The sequence below is a fragment of the Desmodus rotundus genome, chromosome 5 (assembly GCF_022682495.2).
Source record: "Desmodus rotundus isolate HL8 chromosome 5, HLdesRot8A.1, whole genome shotgun sequence".
Taxonomy (NCBI): Eukaryota; Metazoa; Chordata; class Mammalia; order Chiroptera; family Phyllostomidae; genus Desmodus; species Desmodus rotundus.
The window spans coordinates 78,732,054-78,755,719 of NC_071391.1; the positions used below are offsets into that span (position 1 = coordinate 78,732,054).

Sequence of the window (23,666 nt, forward strand, 5' to 3'; positions counted from 1 at the left end):
TTCCTTTCTTTCACTTTGCATAGCCTTCACTTTTTCCTCTATTTTGCGATCATACTCAACCATTTCTGTGAGCATCCTGATTACCAGTGTTTTGAACTGTGCATCTGATAGGTTGGCTATCCCTTCATTGCTCAGTTTTATTTTTTCTGGAGCTTTGATCTGTTCTTTCATTTGGGACATATATCTTTGTCTGGGCGCAACTGTTAAGTAGTAATGGTATTGGCCAGGGTGGAGCAACCCAGGGGGCTGTGTTGTGGGGGAGGGGTCCGAGAGGGAACAGTGCTACTTGCCCACCTCTCAGCCGGCTTTCAGTCACTTCCTCTGCTATTACAAGCAAATTGGGCCCTTCTGGTGCTGATTCCTGGGTGGGTGGTTTTGTGTATGTGTAGGATCCTGTGGGTCTGTTCAACGAACTCTCCTGTGAGTCTAGGAGATTTTCCTGCCACCTCAACCCCCACAGGTTTTTTCAGTCAGAAGTTTTGAGGCTTTATTTCCCCTCACTGGAACCCTGGGTTCTGTGGTTTGTCTCAGTCCCCGGTTGTTCCCTGTGGTTTATCCAAACACCAACGGGGGACCACCTGCTCCGCCAGCTGCTTCCTTGCCACTTGTCCTCTCTACCCTGGCTACCCTTCTTCACCCCATCTACCTGTCTGGATGAATGTTTCTTCTTTAACTCCTTGGTTGTTGGACTTCCATACAGTTCGATTTTCTGTCAGGTTTGGGGATTTTTTGTTTTTAAATTTGTTGTCCTTTTGGTTGTGTGAGGAGGCAAGGTGTGTGTACTATGCCTCCATCTTGGCTGGAAGTCTCAGGTGCCTCGTTTTATGGTTCTTTAAATATTGCTAAGGTGTTTTATTTTCTTTGTTTATTCAATTAAGAGGACTTTAAGATTGAGCAAAGAGGGGAAAGAGTCCTGGATAAAACTATAAGGGATGGAAACATAAATATGAGAGTCCCATTCTGAATAAGTATACAATGAACTGAAAAAGACTATCAAGTAAATAACATCTTGTTACCAACAGCAGAGTAAAGGAGGTTGTAATAGGGATGAAGGGGTCAGAACAACCAGTGAATACAAGTGGAGGAGAATTAGAGCTATCTGCCAGCGAAATATGTAGTTTTATTAGGTGGTTTCCTTTTACTGTGAGTAAAAGTTTAAAGAAAGGACAGTAACTTTTTAGACGAGATTTCTTCCTTTGTAGGAAGATAGGGTATGGCCTCTCACTTCTTCCCATTTTTAAGATTCTGTGAGATTAAACATAGGCAGAGAAACATACATAGTGTATATAGATGGATGGGGAAAAAGACGTTTCCCTTTTTTTTTTTTCCTTTTGAGATATATCTGTGTAAATATCATGGACAAAAATATGTATATTTTTCTTTGTTTATTAACATTGTATAAAGAAATTAAGGTTCTTTTTTTAGAACTTTTTAAAGATTTTTTAATTAATTTTTAGAGAGTTAGGAAGAGAAGGAGAAGGAGAGGGAAAGAAACATCTATGTGCGAGAGATATATAGATCAGTTGCCTCTCCCATGCCCCCAGTTGGGGATCCAGCCCGCAACCTAGGCATGTGTCCTGACTGGAAATCGAAGGAGTGATCCTTTGGTTTGTAGGCTGGCACTCAATCCACTGAGCCACACCAGCCAGGGCAAAAAAGAATACTTATGTAAGGTTTTTTTAAAGATTATCAAAAGAATGTTTGATTATACTAGAAAATCTAAATGGAGAAGGGCTACCTCAGTGGCATTAAGGTACAATAAGATATAGTTGATCTTTTGACATTTGTAAGGGATATTGTAGTAGTTTACAATTTCCTTTTAAAATAGGAATACCATTTTCCTTCTGTTTTTATGTATTAAATGAGAACCATAAAGCCAGTTATGATGGAAATGCTAGGCAAGGCTTAATAGCGCTGATAACCTCCTGCATATTAATTCCAAAGCATATGCAATTTAAGCTTTTGGCTCAGCTATATAAGTCATGACATATAGAAAAGGTACTCTTAAATAGTTTAGAGGGTCACTGTTAAATTCTTAAGTGCTCTTTTCCTTATTCTTTGCCTGGCTGGCTTCCATTCATTTCTGTATTTCAGTTTAAATGTTATGTTTCTCAGAAGAGGTCCCAGAACAATAAAGTAAATTACACGTTTCCTATTTTTATCTTGCTGCTACACACAAAGCATACATTTGCATGTTGAAGCTTTGTTGTGACATACTAAAAAAACCTCATTTAAGTATGGAAGTGTTAAGAAAAACCATCGTCCCTTTGATCACAATATGTGTCTAGTTGTACAGTTAGATATAACCATATATTATTAACCACAGTCTGCAATAATTTTATGAATGTATTGTTTTTACAGGTAATGATGTGTTTTCTGAAAATCTGAACCATGAGTCTAGCACTTGATGATCTGCTTATTTGCTGCCGTCAACTAGGACATGATAAAGCCACGGAACGAAGGGTAGTAAATTACTTAAATTTAATTTTTCTTTGAAATAAGTAATTAATTACCCATTATTATCTTCTTTTTTTCATTTTCAGAAAGAAGTTGAGAATTTTAAGCGTCTGATTCGGAATCCTGAAACCATTCAACATTTAGATCGACATTCAGATTCCAAACAAGGGAAATACTTGAATTGGGATGCTGTTTTTAGGTATTCCATTCTAATTTTTTTTAGTTTTTTTTTTTATTTTTATTTCTGTTGTGATTTTTCTTTTTGTTATGTATTTAGGTCTTATTTATTTTTGTCTTCTATATAACATTGCGCCTTGTATATGAAGTTGGTGCTTAATATTATTTGAAACAATTTTTAAAAGATGTTAGTATATAGACAGTTAATTTTAAATCGTTTGTTCAGTGAAATGACTTAGATGTATCCCACTCAAGATTAGATAGAATTCCTTTCATATCAGTTAGTTCAACTTAATTGTAAATTAGAGAATAAAGTTGTAACAAGTGCTTTACTACTACCCTGATATATTTTTTGTTTTTAATCCTCACCCAAGGATACGCTTATTGATTTTAGAGAGAGAGGAAGGGGGAGAGAGAGACAGAGAGAGAGAGAGAGAGAGAGAGAAAAGAAGAGGAAAACATGGATGTGAGAGAGAAACATTGACTGGTTGCCTCCCATATGCTCCTCCATGCGGGATCAAACCCACAGCCTTTTTTTTGGTGTATGGGATGATGCTCTACTTAACTGAGCCACCTGGGCAGGGCCTTACATCTTTAAATATTATTTTAAGTAACTGCCAGATGTTAAATTACAATACAAGAATAAAAGGAATTTTAGAATAATTCTATATGAATGAACTTTAAAAAAAAACAAAATTCAGGCATTGGGAAGATACAATTGGTTGTTGGACTGGTGTGGCAAACAGAATTAATGCATTTTTACATTAAGACAATTTTCAACTATTAAGTCCCTTTATAAATAGAAATATGTTACAAGACATAGGAAAGACAAATAAGATGATTGAAGTAAAATACTGAGAAACTTGAAATATTTGTAGTCAAGAGGAAGTATGAGTATTTACTTATTTTCCAGTATTTGGAACAGATAATCTATTTTATTTTTACCTCTTATTTAGTACTATATTGACTATTACAGATTTCAGTGTGAATAACATGAAAAATGCATGCCATTTTTTTGTTATTGAGTTTATTTCAGATACCACAAATATAGTTATCTAAAGGTGAATATTCCTTTGCATAAGCTGATCAAGTAGGCCAAATATGCACCTAGCACTCCCAAGTAATCATAAATATTTTATAGGCAGGCTTTATTTAAATGCTAGCAACATTTCCAGCTAACTAGGAAAGAGATAGGTCATGCTTAGAATAACAGGAATAGGTGACAGAGAGTTGAGAGCCCCTAATAGTACTGCAAGCTTTTGATGATAAAATGAGAAATCAGGAAGTGAAGCAATAGGAAATCATGGAGGTTATATATTAAGAGCTTTGCAGACCAGACTCTAAATTGGTATTGTGGGGGCTTAGGCCTTGAATGAGAAATTTGTTTCATTTAATTGGTACATTGATTGAAACAATATGGTTTAAAAGATGCTCTCTATCATAGCATGAAGGAGTTTTTGAAGCTATTATAATAATCTAAACATTTAATGAGTTTCTGAAATTCCATTTTGTTTTTTTGAAGATTTTTACAGAAATACATTCAGAAAGAAACAGAATGTCTGAAAACAGCAAGATCAAATGTATCTGCCTCAACACAAGCCACCAGGCAGAAAAAAATGCAAGAAATCAGTAGCTTGCTCAAATACTTCATCAAGTGTGCAAATAAAAGTAAGTGCTATATTACTTATTATAAATAATTGGCTTAATAATTAATTGTTGCATGAGCTGGGTCTGAATATGATGAGAGAGAAGTTGAGTGCTAACTCTAATTTCTAGTACATAAGTAATGATTTTTAATATTGGTTCACTTATTTGGAGGAATTTATATAAGTATGGAATGATATAATCTCAGGATTAAAAGGATTAAAGTTACTATTTCAACACCTATTCTTCTTGGATTGCTTCTTTATGTCCTTAGCACTTAGGTAGCCATATGATTAAACATACCTTTTCAGGCGTTCTTTTCTATCTTTGATAATAGCTTTAATAGTAGCGAAAACTTGTCTCCTTTTGTTCTTGTTTCTACCTTCTGAGATACTACAGAAAAATTCTAAATGATTTTTTTCAATGTGACTTTCTTTAAGATATTTGAAGTTAGTGATGATATTTCCCCTAAGTCCCTTTTTCTGTGCTAAATACAGCTGCTTCCTTCAGTACATATGAGTGTCACTTTCTTCTGAGTATTCTTCAGTTTAATTCTACCTCTCTTAAAGTATGGGACTCATTCTCATAGGTATGTTCTTACTGGTGCAGAGTGGAGCAGGACTTGATATCTTTTGTTCTATACTTTTAATAATTAATTCTAAGACCACATTAGCTTTCTTAGTAATCAAAACCCATATTCTTAAATAATACTGTGCTTACTATTGACTTTTTAAAAATACAGAAAACATTGTTTTTTGTTTCTGAAGAGCCCCATATCTCCCATTCAACTTGTACAGTTGATAGTTTGAAGAGTTAACATTTTTTGAACCAAAATGCAGGATCCTAATAGGCTTATGTAAAGAAATGGGCTTCACACAATGTTAAAAATTAAAATCAAGAATATTTGTTAAGGGACTCTTGGGGTTTAGATTTTGTTTACTCTTCACAGATAAGGACTTGGCTTTGTGGTAACAAGTTTAGTTAAGGAATCAGAAAAGCCCAATGTTGGTAAACATTATTAAGTAGAAGGACATAGGTTATTAGTGGGTGATATTTCAGAATGGAGATGTAAGACTTGAGTCTAAAGAACAAGGTTTCACAAAAATTTAGTTTGCTAGCTCTTCTGATATGCCAGTGTGTGTGGATAGTTTCAGCCCTTGTCAAGGACTCCAGCATAGATAAAAGAAAGTGACCCTGAAATATTCTCTACCTGCTTTTGCCCTGTAGGATGGCCTTGCATCCACTAAAGTTTGTATTCTTGGCTGCTAACATTGGGTTCTCTATGGATCTTTATGTGTGCCTATTTGTAGCCCACCAGAATAGTTTGCAGCTTATAGTTTTGTTTTACGATGACAAAAGAAAATAAATTTCATTTGTAAAATTAACACTGGAGATCGCCTTTGAAAAATATATGAAAGTATCAATATGTTGGCTTACAGGAATGAGTGGATGAAATTATCCATGTATGGCTAAAAAATGCTGTTTTTATTTAAGGCTTTGTTTTCTTTCAAGTTTGACTTTGTAACTTAAAACATCTTTATTCTTGAAGTAGAACCAGGGCAGTGTTACCATGTCATCTCACTTCTTCAGTTGCTTTTTTCAAAGGGTTGGAGACTTGATGGGATTTTAAACACAGGTCCAGACTTTGCCAGACTTGCTTAGCAGTTGGTGACCAAGGTATGGTGAAAGAAACAGATTTTTGAAAAAGAGGCAGCTAGAATGGAACTAGGAAGCAAATATCGTTCATTCCTCAATTTAGGCATTTCTCATCTTCTATACAATGTATAGACATTCTAGAGAATAGAAAATCCAACTGGGAAAAATGTTCAGTTCCATGAGGTTCCTTAAAGTCATTGCAGCCAACTTAGGTGTCTTTTTGAGGCAGTTCTTTAGAAAAGAATTGTCAGCGTTATTCTTGAAACACTTCTCAAATTTGGTAGAGAAAGGAAATATAATGGGATAAAGCCACAGGGAAATATTTCATTCTGATATTAATTTATATGGTTATTCAACAAATATTTATTTTCCATTTACTGTTCTAACCATCTAACCAGTCACTGGGCTATATATTGGGATATAGACATTAATTCCTTTCTGTAAGGTTGTAATAATATAACCTGTTAGAGATAAGAAAATATAAGGACTCTAAGACAGAGATGCACAGGGTAGCAAAGGAACATATGGTTGTTTGTTTGATCATTAACCAGATGACTGAAGTTATGATACAGACCTTAAGAAAAATGATTTTCCAGTTATATCAGTGTATATTATTTTAGCATAGTCTGATACTTAACTAATCTCATCATAAGAAAATTCTAAACTAGAATATATTCAGATATACATAATGACTTGTGGTACCCTGCTCATAGCTTATAACAAAAAATGTTATATGTGATTTTTAAATTGTTAATGTTGAAATATAAAATTTCAGTTGTGATATCAATATGATTTGCTGAAAATAAATACTTTTCAAATTTAAAAAGCAGTATCACTGTTAAAACTTTATTTTAGAAAGTATGCATCTATGTCAAACAGTGGAGATCTATTAACCTTCACATCAAATTACAAATTCGTTTTTTAAAAAGAAAGAATTTAGCATGCTTCCAGTAAATATAGTAGATAAACCCAACAAGGCAGCAGACACGTAAACTGTGCAGGCATGTATAACAAGTCTGCAGAGGCCATTAATTTGGTTCATAAGTACAGTATAGTCATATTTGGATTTTATGAAACATCAATTATAAATAACCTGAAACTGTAACAATATACTAAAATTGTCTTTTTACACAGATGCCAGGTAGTACAAACTCAAAACTTGAGTAAATTAACATTATTTTACCTTGGTATACATAGTGCCAGTTAGTATTTAAAAACAAATTTCAATTCATAGTACTTTATACTTTTTGAATCTGTTTCATTCAGTTAAGAGTGCGAAAATGGTTAGATCTAGGCTAAAAATAATTATTTTTCCAACCCAAAATCAAGGTATAATATTGCCTTTATTTATGTTTATAACCAGGCATCAACTTTACTAGAACACAATGTTTAAAAACTATTAAATGGTATCTAAGGGTATTTCCATTAAAAAGACAACATGCGTTGTGTTGTTTTGTCTCATGACTGGTTATACAACTGCTTTGTTCAAAGGGTTTTAAAACTATATTCATACTTTCCATACAGCCTATTGCAACATGTCTGACAGTTCTAGCAAAATGGGTGCTTTCGAAGGAAGCAGAATCATTTTCAAGTCAGTCACTGGTGTCAGTCTTTTTCCCTGAGAACAGAGGATATAACAAACAACTTGGTTCTGCCCAGATGACCTAATGCAGTGAGATGGTTCTGTTTAGATGCATTTCTGTTCAATCTGGGGCTATAATATCAAGGTCTTTTGTCTGTTCTGTGAGTGACCTCTTTGTTCTGATATTCTTTCTCATAATTTCCTCTTGCGACTTCTTCACTGATGACAGCATTATTTGAAGGACCTTCTTCATCTGAATCAACTATGAGTACATACATTATCTTGCTCTTGTGCTGTGGACGTGGAAGTCTGAGCCCCATCATCACCTCCATTGGTTATGCTGTACTTTTCCTGAGGCATCACTGACAACTTCACATTCAACATCCTTTCCTGGGTCTTCACTATGAAGGATGTTGATCAGTAAAGTGTAGTTCTGAAGGAAGTCATCTCCTTGGACCTGGCTCCCATTTCTAATTCCAAATTCTGACAACTTCTTGTGATTATTAGCTTCTGTCTCTCCCTCTTCTGAAGATATTAGGATTGTTCCTTTCCCATCTTTTATTTGAACATCTGGTACTACCATAGCTAATTTTTCTTTCACAGTCATAATATGAGAATGGTCATTTTCTGGACATTCAGTTGCACAGTCACCTCTGGCTTCTTGGCACATGCATGACAATTAGGGTTGGGAGCATCTAGTGCATAACACACAAGGAGCTGCTTTCTTGGGTTTGGTTTTTTTATTCAAAAATGTTGATCTACACTGGCCTATTTTATGTGATAAAATTTTCAATCCTTCTAATACTATTAACCCAGCAATCATTGCATTAGTAGTGATGATAGTGGAGTAATGTTCCTTGACATTGATTTTATGTCAAATCTCTTCGTATTCATACTAAAACTATGCATCCTGAGGTCTGTAGCAGAGGTAACAAAATCTATTGCCAGTGGGTCATCTTTGTCCCATATTAGCTCAGCTCCATCCCCCTTTTCTGCTGATGAACCCTCAAAGTCTCAATGCTCTTTGAAAGAAGACATGCCTTCCTCTTCACATATAGAACCTTCTGGTCTTTCAGACCTAACTGGGGTTCATGTTGTTGATCCGATGCATTGGTTTCTTCTTCCTGACATAGTGTGTCCATTGTCAACAGATACTTGGTATCATCTTTTAAAAGCTTGGTAAAAAGTTTAACTGTATACTGTCCTGTTGATTTAGCCCATTCCTTTGTGGAAATGTATTTAATGTCACCATCTTCATTCAAGATTATAACCTTATATATTTATGTGCCATAAATACTGTTATAGGTCTTGAAAGTAATTTTGCTCTTCAGAGAAAATATCCTCCTTATAATGTTGTTATTCTAATAAATTTATTTTTTATAAAAAGTACCAAGAAACTATGGGCCTTTTTAGTTCTAATTCCAGAAATTGTGAATTACTAATGATAGAATGATTGTTCTGCTATATGAGAATATATTCCTATAGGAATTGGTAAACTCTTTTTGTAAAGGGACCGGATTGTATATATTTTTGATTTTGTAGGCTACATAGTGTCTGTCTCTACTACTAAGCTCTCAGTTTTAGCCCGAAAGTAGCCATAGACAATACATAAATGAATGGACATGGTAGTGGTCCAGTAAAACTTTATTTCCAAAAGCAGGTGGCTTGAAGAATTTTGCCCATGGGCTAACTCCTGCTCTATGAGAAGGAGGTTAGTTAACAGTAATTTCCGAAAAGGAATTATTTATATAGTTGCCATTCCAAGGTCCTTATTTATCTGAAGATTTATATGTTTTTATTTACTTGTTTGTTTATTTTATTTTTAAATAGGAGCACCCAGGCTAAAATGTCAAGAACTCTTGAATTATATCATGGATACAGTGAAAGATTCATCTAATGGTGCCACTTATGGAGCGGATTGTAGCAATATATTGCTCAAGGACATTCTTTCAGTGAGAAAATACTGGTGTGAAATATCTCAGCAACAGTGGCTAGGTATGTTTTGAAGTTTGTTCTTAGTGAATTTTTCCTTGTGAAATGGTATTTCACCAAAAGCATAGTTAGAGTCTTTCTGTATCCTTAAATGACCTCAAAGTTTAACAGTACTTCAGTAAAATTAAATGGTTACAGAATCTGACCCTAAGCTTTCATTTATTATGTCCTTCCTAAAGTGCCTGCTATCAGAACTAGAATTACAGAATTGAAAGGTGCCATCCCCTGTCCTCAAGTACTTGACAGTCCAGTGGCAGGAAAAAACCAAGTAAACCAAAATTATAATACAATATAATAGAGTACTGCAGTGGTTTGTAAATTATACTGGTTTTAAAATTTTTATTTCCACCTTTCTCAGTGCTGTTACACAGTGCAGTTGATTTTTGTATATTGGCCTTGTTTCCTGGGACCTTGCTAAAATCACCTGCTAGATTTAGGAGTTTTTTTATAGATTTTTTGGGATTTTCTGTTTAGACAATCATGTCATCTACAAGTACTAGAGAGTTTTTTCCTTTATTTCCAACCCTTGTGGTTTTTATTTCTTTTTCTGTCTTTATTTTTTTGGCTAGGACCTCCAGTATGATTTTCTTTAATGGTAAATGTACATGACAAAATGTACTATTTTAACCATTTTTAAGTATATAGTTTAGTGGCAGTAGGTATATAATTGACCCTGGAGGGCTAGGGGTGCTGACCTCCTGCACAATTGAAAATACGTGTATAACTACAGTACCCACATTGTTGTGTAATCATTACCATCCATTTCCAGATCTTCTTCACCTTCCCAAACTGGAACTCTGTCCCAGTAAAGAAGACTTCTCCCTTCTCCCCTCCTGCAGCGCTTGGCAACTGTTCTACTTTCTGTCTCCATGAATTTGACTATTCTAGTTACCTCCTATAAGTGAAATCAAACACTTACTGTATTTGTCCTTTTCGAATGGCTTGTTTTACTTAGAATAATGTCTTAAAGGTTCACCCATGTCATAGCATGTTTCAGAATTTTCTTCCTTTTTAAGACGGAATAATATTCCATTGTATGTGTATACCACATTTTGTTTATCCATTCATTTGTCATTGGACACTGGGTTGCTTCCGTCTTTTGGTTGTTTTAAGTAATGCTGCTACGATATGGGGATACAAATAGCTCTTTGAGTCCTTGCTTTCAATTCTTTTTCGTTCTTTTTTTTTTTTTTTCATGATAGTGATCAAATGTGAATCTATATGAAGTGATATCTCATTTTGCTTTTGATTCGCATTTCTCTAATGATCAATGATGTTAACTTTTCATGTGCTTATTGGCCATTTGCATGTCATCTTTAGAAAAATGTCTATTCAGGTCTTTTGCCCAGTTTTTAATCAGGTTTTTTTTTCATTTTTAAAAAAGGTTTTATTTATTTTTAGAGAGATGGGAAGGGAAGGAGAAAGAGAGGAAGAGAAACATTGATGTGTGAGAGATACATCAACCGGTTGCCTCTCACACACCCCCAACCAGGGACCTGGCCCCCAACCCAGGCATGTGCCCTGATTAGGAATCAAACTGGCAACCCTTTGGTTAGCAGGCCAGTGTTCAATCCACTGAGCCACATCAGCCAGGGCTTTTCATTGTTGAATTTTAGGAGTTCTTTATATATTCTAGATATTAATTAATCTCTTACCAGACATATGGTTTTCAAATATTTTCTCCCATACCATGGGTTACCTTTAACTCTGATGACCAAGTCCTTTGATGCATAAAAGTTTTTATTTGATGAGTACAATTTATCTGTTTTTCTTTTGTTGCCTGTGCTTTTGGTATTATTATTTTTTTTAAATCATTGCTACATCCACTGTCATGAAACTTTTTTGCTATGCTTTCTTCTAAGAGATTTATAATTTTTCCTCCAGTGTAATTTTAAATAGGAGTGGTGAGAGCAGACATCCTTGTCCAGTTCCTGGTTTTAGATGGAAGTATTCAGTGTTTGGCCGTTAAGCATGCATGATATTAGTTGTCAGTATAGGTTGAGGATGTTCCCTTCTATTCCTAGTTGCTCATGTTTTTATGTCATGAATGGATATTGAATTTTGTTAAATGTTTTCTGCATCTGTTGAGATAATCATATGGGTTTTGTTTGTTTAGTTTATTCATAATGTGAATTATGTTGATGAATTTTCCACAGGTTGAGTCAACCTTATGTTATTGGGATATTTCCCAGTAAGGCATGATGCATTATCCATTTTATATGTTATTGCATTGAATTTGGAGCTTGTTGTTGTTGTTGGAAGGTTTTTAACTAAATTCAATTTCTTTAATAGATAAAGGATTATTTAGGTTACATACTTCTTTTTCAGTGAGCTTTGGTAATTTAAGAATTTGTATAATTCATCTAAGTTGTTGAATGTATTGAGCATAAAGTTGTTCTTGAACATTATTGTCTTATTCTTTTAATGTGTATAAGCTCTGTAGTGATATTGCATCATTCATTATTGATTTCTGATCTTATTAGTTCCTTCTGTTTTGAGTTTCATTTGTTCTCTAGTTTCTTAAGATAGAAGCTTAGATCATTGATTTGAGAATTTCTTTCTTAATATGTGCATTCAATATAATAAGTTTTCTCTAAATACTGCTATAGTCACACCTCACAAATATTGCTAGTGTTGTATTTTCATTTTTCTTCAATTCAAAATATGTTCTAGTTTTTCCTGAGAGTTATTCATGGACCCATAGATTATTTGGAAATGTGTTGTTTAATTTCCAGTTGTTTGGGGAATCTTTATGGGTTTTTAATTTTCCCTTTTATAGTGTTCATTCTAATTGTATTATGGTTAAAGAAGATACTTTTTATACTATAAATTATTTATAATTGTTATGATTTATGACCCAGAATAAGGTCCAACTTGATGAGTGCTTCATATGCATTTGAAAAGAATGTGTATCTGCTGCTGATGAATTATTCTATAAATGGCAATTATAGAATTGGGTGATGGTATTCAGTTCTCTAACAGACTGGTGTGGAAGTGTGAATGACAAGTTAGGAAGTACACTAGCAAATACAGACAACACTTTCAAAAAGCTTTGGTTGCCAGGGGAAGGGAAAGAGGGGGCCTGTTAAAGAGGAGAGTGACTGGAATATATGTAAATGCAATTGGAAGGATTTAATGAAGAGTGGTTGAACACACAGAAAATTGATTAGTACGTTCCCTGAGAAGAAAGGGTTCCAAAACAAGAACCCTAGGATTGTCCCAAGGAAGAAGATAGTTTTTCTAATAAGGTAGGAAAGAAGAAAAGTTAGAAATCTTTAGTGACTTACCTGCAATAGTATAAAATGTGACTCCTCTCCCAAACCTTGGAAATGCTGCATACTTTTGCTTCTGCCTGTCTCTCTGACCTATTTACCTCACTTAACTAAAACCCTACCCCCATTTTTCTGATTGCTGTGCTGTAACTATAGTGGCCATTATTTGGATTTTCTAAGCAAGTGATTTCCAAACTTTTTTTTTTTAACAGCCTTTACTTTTTTAGAACAGTTTTATATTCACAGCAAAATTGAGCACAAAATATAGAGTTCCCAGAAACCTTCTGACCTTCCACAGGCACAGGCCCCTCCACTATCAACATTCTACACCAAAGTGGTAACTTTGTTTCAGTCAGTGAACTTACGTAGACACCTCATACCCCCTTGAAGTCCATAATTTACATTAGTGTTACTCTTGGTGTTGACAAACTCTAGTTTTGATAAATGTATAAATGACATTTATTCACCATTTAAGTATCATATAGAATAGTTTTCACTGCCTTAAAAATCCTCTGTGCTCTGCCTGTGTATCCCTCCCTTCCCCCATTCCTAGCACCCACTGGTCTTTTTACTGAATGTCATATAGTTGGAATCATACAGGATGTAGTCTTTTCAGATTGGCTTTCACTTAGTAATATGCATTTGTTTCTTCCATGTCTTTTTGTGTCTTGATAGCTCATTTCTTTTTAGCATTGAATAGTATTTCATTGTCTGGATATACCACAGTTTAATTATCCATTCACTTTCTGAAGGACATTTTGATTGCTTCCAAGTTTTGGCAATTATGAGTAAAGCCACTGTGAACATCTGTGAGCAGATAAGTTTTCAAATCATTTGGGTAAATACCAAGAAGTGTGATTGCTGGATTGTATAGTAAAAGTATGTTTAGTTTTGTAAGAAAAGGCCAAACTGTCTTCCAAAGTGGCCATTGGTAATTTGTATATTAAATACCAGTAAAGCTTAATTTTTTATTTGTAATTAGTTTTAATTAAAAATAAAGAGTTTCATTATTTTCGTCTGACACTGCTAAGGATCATCTCACACAACTCCTATTTAGAGAGTGCAAGCCCTTAACTTGCACTTTGTCCTCTTGTCAGAGGCTACCTCTCTATGGCTGGTTTTGTTTCATCCTTCAGGTCTCAGCTCACACATCACTGCCATTTCCTGATTGCTCTTTCTAAATTTGTTCCTCTTTTTTTTCTATCATAGCACTCTGTTTTCTTCGTAATACTTTTATGAAAATGAACAGTACACTTCTAAATAATTCATGGGTTGAAGGAAAAGTCTTGAAATCAAAGCATATTTAGAAGTGGTTGAAAATGAAAATCACAACATTTCAAATTCTGTGGAATGCAGATAAAGTTATGCTGAGAGGGTAATTTATAGCATTAAACTCCTGTGTTAGAAAAGAGGAAAGTCTGCTGGACACAGAGAACAGATTGGTGGTTGCCAGAGGTGGAGGAGTGAAGGGCAGGTGAAACGGGTGAAAAGGATTAAAAAGGACAAAGTTCCAGCTATAAAATAAATAAGTCATGGAGATGTAATGTACAACATGGTGACTATAGTTAATAATATTGTATTGCATGTTGGAAAGTTCCTAAGAGAGTAGATCTTAGAAAGTCTCATCACAAGGAAAAAAATTTGTAACGATATATGGTGATGGATGTTAACTAGACTTACTGTAGTGATCATTTTGCAATATATACAAATCATGTATACCTGAAACTCAGTTATATTTCAAAAATATTAATCCTTTAAAAAAGGAAAGATCTGAAATCAATAATCTGAGCTGCTAGCTCAAGAAACTATAAAACAAATTCTAAAACTTCCAGCAGAACAGCAGAAATAAATGAAATTGAGAACAGAAAAAAAAGAGAGAAGTTAATGAAACAAAGCTAATTCTTTGAAAACATTGATACAATTTAGAAGTGCTAGCAAAAGTGACTTAATATAAAAAGAGAAGACACAAATTACTGATTTAGGGATGAAATGGGACATAATTGCATATCCTGCAGCTACTAAAAGAATAATAAAGGAATACTTGTGAACAGCTCTATGCTCTTAAGTTTGACAACTGAATATTTAAATGGACCAATTCCTTAACCACACACTATCAAAACTCACCCAATATAAAATAGATAATTTAAATACTTCTATAACTGTTAATGAAATTTGGTTCATAATTTAAATCTTTTAACAAAAGAAATTGGGAACAAGAAAAGGATATCCGTGCTCACCACTTTCTCAACATTGTACTGGAGGTTCTAGCCAGGGCAGTTAGGCCAGAAAAGTAAATAAAAGGCACACTGATTGGAAAGGAAGAAGTAAAACTGTTTTATTTGCAGATGGCATGCTTGTCTATGTATAAATAATGTCCTAAGAAATCTACATTTAATGATGTTATTTGGGGTTTTATTATATTTTCTTAACTCCAGAAACTCCCTTTTTTTTTTAAATTGTTTGCATAATAAATATTTATAAATAGCATACATCACAATAAGAGGGATTATTCCAGAAATGTTGAACCACCCTTACATTTTCAGAAACTCCCTTTTAATATGCTGTTTTACCATCTGCTCTTTGATCTTTTCCTGTTGAATTCACCGAGGAAGTGAATTCATCTGGAGGCATGCACTGCAGCTGTTTCTGAAGTTGGACTCTACTCTTCTGAGACTTTTGTTGAATGTCTTACACCATCTTTTTTACCACTTACTAGGGGAGTAGGTGGGATTCTTTTACAATTGGAATCATTTCTCCCAACTAAGATAAAACCCCTGAAACTTGAGCTTTAATTAAACACAGTTGCATTGTTAGCTTTTCCTGTTTTACCTATTCCTGCCAAATAGTAAGAAGGAAATGATAAAGATAAACCTCCCTCATTTCTAATCGCCAATGTGTATGTATTAACTCAAGTGTTTACCATTATTTAGGTATTGTATGTAGTGGGATGAGTTTGGGAAGCACTGGTATAGAGTCCTATAAAGTAATGTCAGATATGATAGGAATCCTTTGAAAAATCATTTTTCTGTTTAATGTTTGAGGTATTTTTATTGTCCTTATTCTTTTGTATTTAAACTATTTCTGCAGAATCATGTGATATACAGTTGAAAAGGAAGCTACCCATGGGTGTTATTACTCACTTTACTGAAGATTGTCTGATTATTTCTATGGGAAAAACCTGCATTAACAACTTGGTTTTTCACTGTGTTGAGAGATAATTCTCAATACATCTCACATTTCTGCACATCTTATGAGCAGAGACACTGCTTTTTTTCCAGACTGTTTTTTAAAGTGTGTTTGTATAGGGAGCCTTGGGATATAGAGATGATAGAGATGATTAATGGCTTCCTCCAGAGCAAAGGATAGGTTTCCTTGCAGTCCATTAACCATTAAAAAGCTTGGGGTTTCTTTCCTGTAACATAGCTCACTGTTTACACCTATTTCACCGTCACTGTTCAGGTTGCCTTTGGGATTAAGTATTTTATGCAAAAATGAAAGTACCCTACTATTGTGAGAAATAAATTGTCCGTTATTAGTTGAATAGCACTGAAACAAAATAAAACTGTGGAGTGTGCACTGTGTCAAGTACTTTGTTAGGCTCAGATGAAGAAACATAGAGAAGTTAAGTAGCTTATCTGACGTCTGGCTCTTTACTTTCCATTCTCTGCTGCCTGTTGTTCCTGCCTTGAACACAGTTTATGTAAAATACAGTTAAATAAGGATGGAATGCCCTTACTCTATTAAATATAAATTAGCATAATTTAAATCTTTATTCTCTGTGGGATTATTAAATTTTCAACTGAATCGTGACATTTAAGTTATATGATTTGATAGTTTTCTTTTTTAAAAACCATAACTAATACATTTTTGTTTCTTTGTTTTTTAAGAATTGTTTTCTGTGTATTTCACACTGTATCTTAAACCTTCACAAGACATTAATAGAGTTTTAGTGGCTAGAATCATTCAAGCTGTGACTAAAGGATGCTGTTCACAAACTGATGGATTAAATTCCAAATTTTTGGGTTTTTTCTCCAAGGCTATTCAGAATGCAAGGTAATCTAACCTCTTTTTGTTTTGTTTCGTTTCAATTTGATCTTGAAAGACTATGTTGTAGATCCAGTGGCTAAAAATACTACTAACTTTAAAAACTTGGCTCTTTATAGTAGAACTAGTGGACTCCCAAAGAAAATATTAGTTATGTCCAGCGATTGCTGAATATCCAGTATGCAGAACGGGAAATGATGTTCCTAAGTGAGAGATCTGTCTTGCTTTTCTAATGACAGGAAAATCTAAATACCTTCTAAGTAGTTTTATTTTCCCCATTTTTGACGGTAATAATAAAATAAAGTAGTATATTTTGGAAGTATAAATATCTTACATTTGTGTGGTATTAGCCTGTTTTTAATGTAAACATTTGTAAATGATAGGCATTACAAATTAGTTTTGTATAATTTGAGACAATATTTAGTAGGGAGAGCCAACAGGAGTGATCCCTTAGCACCAAAGAAGAACTATTTTTTGGTTCTCTATAGTACTGCTGGGATTTTATTCTGAATAATTCTGAGACTAAGGTTATTGTTATTTGAAAATTAGATGTTTTTCTTTCAGCATGCAGTTAATAACTGTCTTCAGTTTGTGTGCTTTTTTCCCATTATACCAAGTTGAGCCTGTTTATTTTTTATTGCAGGCAAGAAAAGACTTCTGCGGGTCTAAATCATATCTTAGCAGCATTTGTTGTCTTCCTCAAGACTTTGGCTGTTAACTTTCGAATTCGAGTGTGTGATTTAGGAGATGAAATTCTTCCTACCTTGCTATATATTTGGACTCAACACAGACTTAATGATTCCTTAAAAGAAGTAATTATTGAATTATTTCAACTACAAATTTATATCCATCATCCAAAGGGAGCCAAAACCCAAGAAAAAGGTATAAAGGAAGTTTTTACTGTTTTGAATTTGCTTCGTTTTGAATTTGCTTCTTCATTGAAACATGCAGGCTTAAGCCTGAGATCTGTATTTGGTAGGAGGTAATGACCTTCCTTTGGATTGCTGTGCTTGGTAATGATATTAGTCATGATGATATTTTTCATACATTTTTTTAGAATTTGAAGCTGTGGTAGCAAATCATATTATGCCTTACCATGTGTTTAGCACAATGCTAGTTATTATGAGGAATACAAACAAATATGAGACACTATTCCCTCTAGGAGTTAATTAGGCAGCAATAATTATTGCTAAGAGATAAGATATGGACTAAGTGTAAAACAATTTCAAGAAGGCAAGGTCTTGTTTACCCACACATTGCTTTTATTAGAAGATAAAAATAGATAAATGTGGACTGAAAATAGCCAATCAGATTAGTCAGTTCCCAAGGAAGATTGATACATATACTCTTAGACTTTTTAGTTACTCCAGGCCCCTGTTTACTGGGAAAACCAGAAATGAATGACCCATTCACCCTTGGTTCCTTCACATTGGTCTTTTCATCAAGAGATTATTGCTTGAATGGTCTGGTTCCACTGAGTAGACAGGAACTTCTTTGGGCGGAACTGAGTGAGTTTCCTCGTGTTCAGGCTGTTTCCCTTTGGGCTTGTACTAGCCTTCAAATCAATTCATTATGTCTAGTTTAATGATCTTATTAAGAAATCATCCTACATTGAGTAATAGCAGCTAAAACAAGAAAGAACTATTGTAGTCACTATTCTTTTCTTCATCAGAAATAGCTGTGTATGTTCATGAGTTCTAGTATGTATGGTTAGATGTATTAGTAGCCCACGAAACCTCTGTAAGTCAAAGAATGGTGGCTTTTCTTAGTTTTTCATCTTTCACATAGCTCTCAACAAGATGAAAATCAGGTTTGTGAAGAAATGGCATGACATGTTTAGGGTTTTAGTTAACTGCATATTTAGGATAAATTAAAAATTAAAAAATGCTAATGTAGTTTTAGGCTACAATAGTAGATTTTGTGGGGAGGGAGGTAGTTTGTTTGGGGAATAATAGCCCATTGTTCCCCATACTGGTCAGATCACAGTTGGAGTATAATGTTCACCGGATGTTGTAAAGTCAGCATTTTAAGGACATGGGTTGACTGGAGTGTGTCTAGGGAAAGTGGACTGGGATGATGATAACATGTCATTTGTACAATAATTGAAGGAACTGGTAAGGTGTTTTTCACTTAAATAGACATACACAGAACTTAGTCCTCATGCAAAAGAGGGAACTTATTAATGGTATTTGCTTCATGGGAGAGAAGAAATTAGAGAAAGTTTGATTGAGATATTTTTAAAAGATTTTATTTACTTTTAGAGAGAGGGGAAGGAGGGAGAAGGACAGGAGAGGAACATTGATGTGTGAGAGAATGTTGATTGGCTGCCTCCTGCAACCCAGGCATCTGCCTACTAGGAATTTAACCTGACCTGCAGGATGACGCCCAGCTGCTGAGCCACACCAATAGGGCCGATTGAGATTTTGATTGAGTCGATTAGAGAACATTAGGTCAACATATGGGAAAATTTTTGAGCAAATACAATTAACTGAGTGTGAAATGGACAGCATTATAGAGTTTGTCAAGGACAATGTCAGGAGAGGCATTAATACTGAATAGAGGTTGGACCAGATGTCTTCTAATGTTTTCACTTTAACAGATGAATAATTTGGTGGGAGTTGGCAGTACATATGGAGTGTATACAAAAATTATATTTTTTGAATTACAGGTGCTTATGAATCAAAAAAATGGAAAAGTATCTTATACAACTTATATGATCTGCTAGTTAATGAGATAAGTCATATTGGAAGCAGAGGAAAATATTCTTCAGGATCTCGTAACATTGCCATCAAGGAAAACTTGATTGAATTAATGGCAGATATTTGTCACCAGGTATTTGTCACATTTTGAAATTTCCTGTTAATTTTTTTAACTGGGCTCTTAAAAACTGTGTTCTGATAAAAATCCTATAAAATTACTCTATACATGTAACTAACTACTCTTTTCAAAACACCATAAATATTTAGAATTGCCTCTGACTTTAAAGATAACTCTATATACTATGAACTTACTGAAAAGTGGTGATGAACTTTTTCTTTCCTAAAATACTGCCTATACGGAACAAGATGACCCTAACCATAATGTTTCTTTCTTTTGTTCTGCTGAGTTAGAAATAACATAGCATAAAATATGCTGTTTTAAAGTATACAATTCAGTGGTTTTAAGAAATTTCACTGTTTTATACCCATCATCTCAGACACAGAACAGTTCCTTGAACTTTGTCCTAATTCCCCACTTTTTCCAGTAACTAGCAACTAACCACTAATCTTTGTTGATTTTGCCTATTTTGAACATTTTATATAAGAAGAATCACATAATAGTTGGTCTTTTTTGTCTGGCTTCTTTCACTTAGCATGTTTTCAAGTTTACTGTAAATCAGTATTTCATGTTTTTATTGGTAAGTAATATTCAGTTGTATGGATATATCACCTTTTGATTATCCATTCTTCATTTGATGGCTTAATGTTTCTGAAGTAAAACTTTCTTATCAGAGGTTTGGTTAACATCCTAGGTAATTTCACTTATCAGTATTTTCTTAAATTTATGGTAAATTTATGATTTTTTATGTTTGGTTTTTTAAAAATATTTTATTTACTTACTTTTAAAGAGAGGGGAGGGGAAGGGAAGGAGATGGAGAAAATCATTGTTGTATGAGAGAGAAGCAGTTGCCTCTCACACAACCCCAACTGGGGACCTGGCCCACAACCCAAGCATGTGCCCTGACTGGAAATCGAACCAGCAACCTTTTGGTTCATAGGCCGGTGCTCAATCTACTGAGCCACACCAGCTAGGGCAATGTGTTTGTGTTTTTCAAATATTTTATTGATTGTGCTATTGCAGTTTTCCCAATTTTTCACCTTTTGCCTGCCTCACCCAGCACCTCCCGCTTCCCACAAGCAATCACCCCACCTTTGTTCATGTCCATGGGTCATGCATATAAGTTCTTTGGCTACTCCATTTCTTATACTGTACTTTACATCCCCATGGCTATTCTGTAACTACCTTTTTATACTTCTTAATCCCCTCACCTCTTCGCCCATTCCCTTACACTCCCTGCTTATCTGGCAACCATCTAACTGCTCTCCGTACCGTGATTTTGTCTCTGTTGTTCTTGTTTGCTTAGTTTGTTTTTTAGATTCAATTGTTGATAGTTATGTGTTTATTGCCATTATATTTTTCATACTTTTGATCTTCTTCTTCTTAAGTAAGTCCCATTTAACATTTCATACAATAATGGTTTGGTGATGATGAACTCCTTTAGCTTTTTCTTGTCTGGGAAATTCTTTATCTGCACTTCAATTCTAAATGATAGCTTTGTTGGGGAGAACAATCTTGGCTGTAGATCCCTGCTTTTCATGACTTTGAATATTTCTTGCCAATCCCTTCGAGCCTGCAAAGTTTCTTTTGAGAAATCAGCTGACAGTCTTATGGAAACTCCCCTGTAGGTAACTAACTTCTTTTCTCTTGCTGCTTTTAAGATTTTCTTTTTATTTTTAAGCTTTGGTATTTTAATTATAATGTGTCTCAGCGTTGACCTGTTTGCATCCATCTTATCTGGGACTCTCTGTGCCTCCTGAACTTGCATGTCTGTTTCCTTCACCAAATCAGGGAAGTTTTCTTTCATTATTTTGTCAAATATATTTCCAATTTCTTGCTCTTTCTCTTCTCCTTCTGGTATCCATATGATGTGAATATTGGAATGCTTGAAGTTGTCCCAGAGGCTCTTTACATTGTCCTCATTTTTTTTTTTTTTGGATTCTCTTTTTTTCTTGTTGTTCTGATTGGTTGTTTTTTTGCTTCCTGATGTTCCAAATCATTGATGTGATTCATAGCTTCCTCCACTCTATTGTTTCCCTGTAAATTCTTCGTTATTTTAGTTAGTGTACCCTTCGTTTTTGACTGGATTTTTTTTTTTTTATGCTGTTGAGTTCCTCACTAAGATCCTTGAGCATCCTTATAACCGGTGTTTTGAACTCTACATCTGATAGCATGCTTATCACCCTTTTGTTTAGTTCTTTTTCTGGAGTTCTGATTTGTTCTTAACATTTGTGCCATGTTTCTTTGTCTCCTCATTTTGGCAGCCTCCCTGTGTTTGTTTCTATGTATTAGGTAGACCTGTTAGGACTCCCTGTCTGATAGCGTGGCCTAACGTAGAAGGTGTCCTGTAGGGTCCAGTGGCACAGCCTTCCCTATTGCCCAAGCTGGATACTCGAGGTGCACCCTCCTAGTGGCCTGAGTACACCCTCCTCTTGCAGTTGAGCCTTGATTGCTGTTGGCAGGTCAATGAGAGGAATATACCCAGGCCAGTCAGGTGCAAGGACTGGCTGTGACCACAGACCACCAACCTCTGCCCTCCATGGAGGGTTGGCTGCTCACAGTCAGGGTGATGGTGCTCCGATGTGGTCTGTAGCTGTTCACTGGGTTCTCGGTTCTGAGGTTTCCCAGGTGGTGCAAGTCAGGGTTAGCCACTACCTGTGTTCTGCTTTGGGCAACCCAGCTTGAGCTACAGTGCAGTCTGCAGATAGCTGCTACTTAAGCTGGGATTGGAGGTTCCCAGGCAGAGCCAAACTGTGATCCAAAGCTAGCTGCTGCTAGTGCCAGGCCTGCGATGTTTAGCCAGAGGTAGGTGGGCTATGAGGGCAGGCCATAAGTTGGGTGGGGAGGAGCCTCAGGTAAACACCAGGACAGGGTACACAGTGGAAGCCAGGTTGATGGAGTCTCAGATACGGCTCCTGCCAGCCTGTTCTGTGGCTCTATGGGGGGAATGCTCAGAAATGGCACAATGGTCTCTGCTTCCTCTTCTGTCTGAGAAAGAGCTGTCTCCCAGCTCTTGCACTGATGTCAGACACTTCTGTTCCACCCTGTATGCCACTTGTGCCTCTCAAGCTGCTACCCAGGTGATGATGGAGCTCAGAGGGAATGTATGTGTCTGATTAACTTTGGTGAAGACACTTTAAAGGAATTGCCAGGGAGTTGCATAGTTTTTTTTCCACAGACTCCAATCCTGCTGGTTTGTGCAGCCAGAAGTTATAGAGACTTATCTTCCTAGCACTGGAATCTTGGGCTAGGGGCCTGATGTGGGTCTGAGACTCCTCACTCCCGAGATACTCCTCCTGAATTTTTATCCACCACATGTGGGTCTGGGGACCCGCCTGTTCCGTGTCACTGAGTTTCTTACCCTTCTGGATTGATGTGGTTTCTTTAGTTCTGTAGTTGTCAGACTTCATTCAACTCGATGTGTGACGGTTCTACATGATCATTGGTCTGTAATTTAGTTCTAATTTTGCTGTGGTTGTGTGAGGATGCGAGCCCTGTTTAATTATACCTCCATCTTGGCCAGAAGTCAAAATTTATGTTTTCATTACTTTGAAAATAGTTTTTTGCTTTACTTTACATATCTTGGTGATTTTTTTGTAAATGTTATGAGGAAATAAAACTAATACTCTTGGTAATATTTACTTTCTAGACAGCCATTAAGTCATGCAAAATGTTTTTTGTTACTATATTATGATATTTATATATTTCTATGATTTATTACTCTTGCTTTATGACTTCCCTATATCTTCATTTGAGGAGGAATACATTTTTTAATGAACTACTAGAAAATAATAGTAATGTAAAAAAATTTAAGTTTTTCTTTTTTTATTTTACAGGTTTTTAATGAAACTTCCAGATCTTTGGAGATTTCTCAGTCTTATACTACCACACAAAGAGAAGTTAGTGATTATAGTGTGCATTGCAAAAGGAGAAAAATAGAATTAGGTTGGGATGTAATAAAAGATCATCTTCAAAAGTCACAGAATGATTTTGAACTTGTGCCTTGGTAAAATACTACTTTTTTT

The 23,666-nt window shown here is 35.1% G+C and overlaps 1 protein-coding gene and 1 pseudogene across 2 annotated transcripts in view; one reads left to right on the forward strand and one right to left on the reverse strand.

The window, feature by feature from the left end:
- Nucleotides 1-23,666, forward strand: part of ATM (ATM serine/threonine kinase) — a 169,345-nt gene that overhangs the window by 3,684 nt on the left and 141,995 nt on the right. Inside the window, exons 3-10 of one of the 2 annotated variants that reach the window (XM_024570803.4) lie at nt 2,362-2,463; nt 2,544-2,656; nt 4,157-4,302; nt 9,347-9,511; nt 16,668-16,833; nt 17,468-17,706; nt 19,493-19,656; nt 23,478-23,647. In XM_024570803.4, the coding sequence (XP_024426571.2) occupies nt 2,392-2,463; nt 2,544-2,656; nt 4,157-4,302; nt 9,347-9,511; nt 16,668-16,833; nt 17,468-17,706; nt 19,493-19,656; nt 23,478-23,647 (1,235 nt within the window). In that variant the 5' untranslated portion in view covers nt 2,362-2,391. Of the gene's footprint in view, nt 1-2,361; nt 2,464-2,543; nt 2,657-4,156; nt 4,303-9,346; nt 9,512-10,277; nt 10,519-16,667; nt 16,834-17,467; nt 17,707-19,492; nt 19,657-23,477; nt 23,648-23,666 lie in introns of those variants that run through there. The other variant, XM_045203957.3, reaches the window with a different exon arrangement.
- LOC112314217 (SUMO-activating enzyme subunit 2 pseudogene) lies at nt 7,638-9,140 on the reverse strand (annotated as a pseudogene).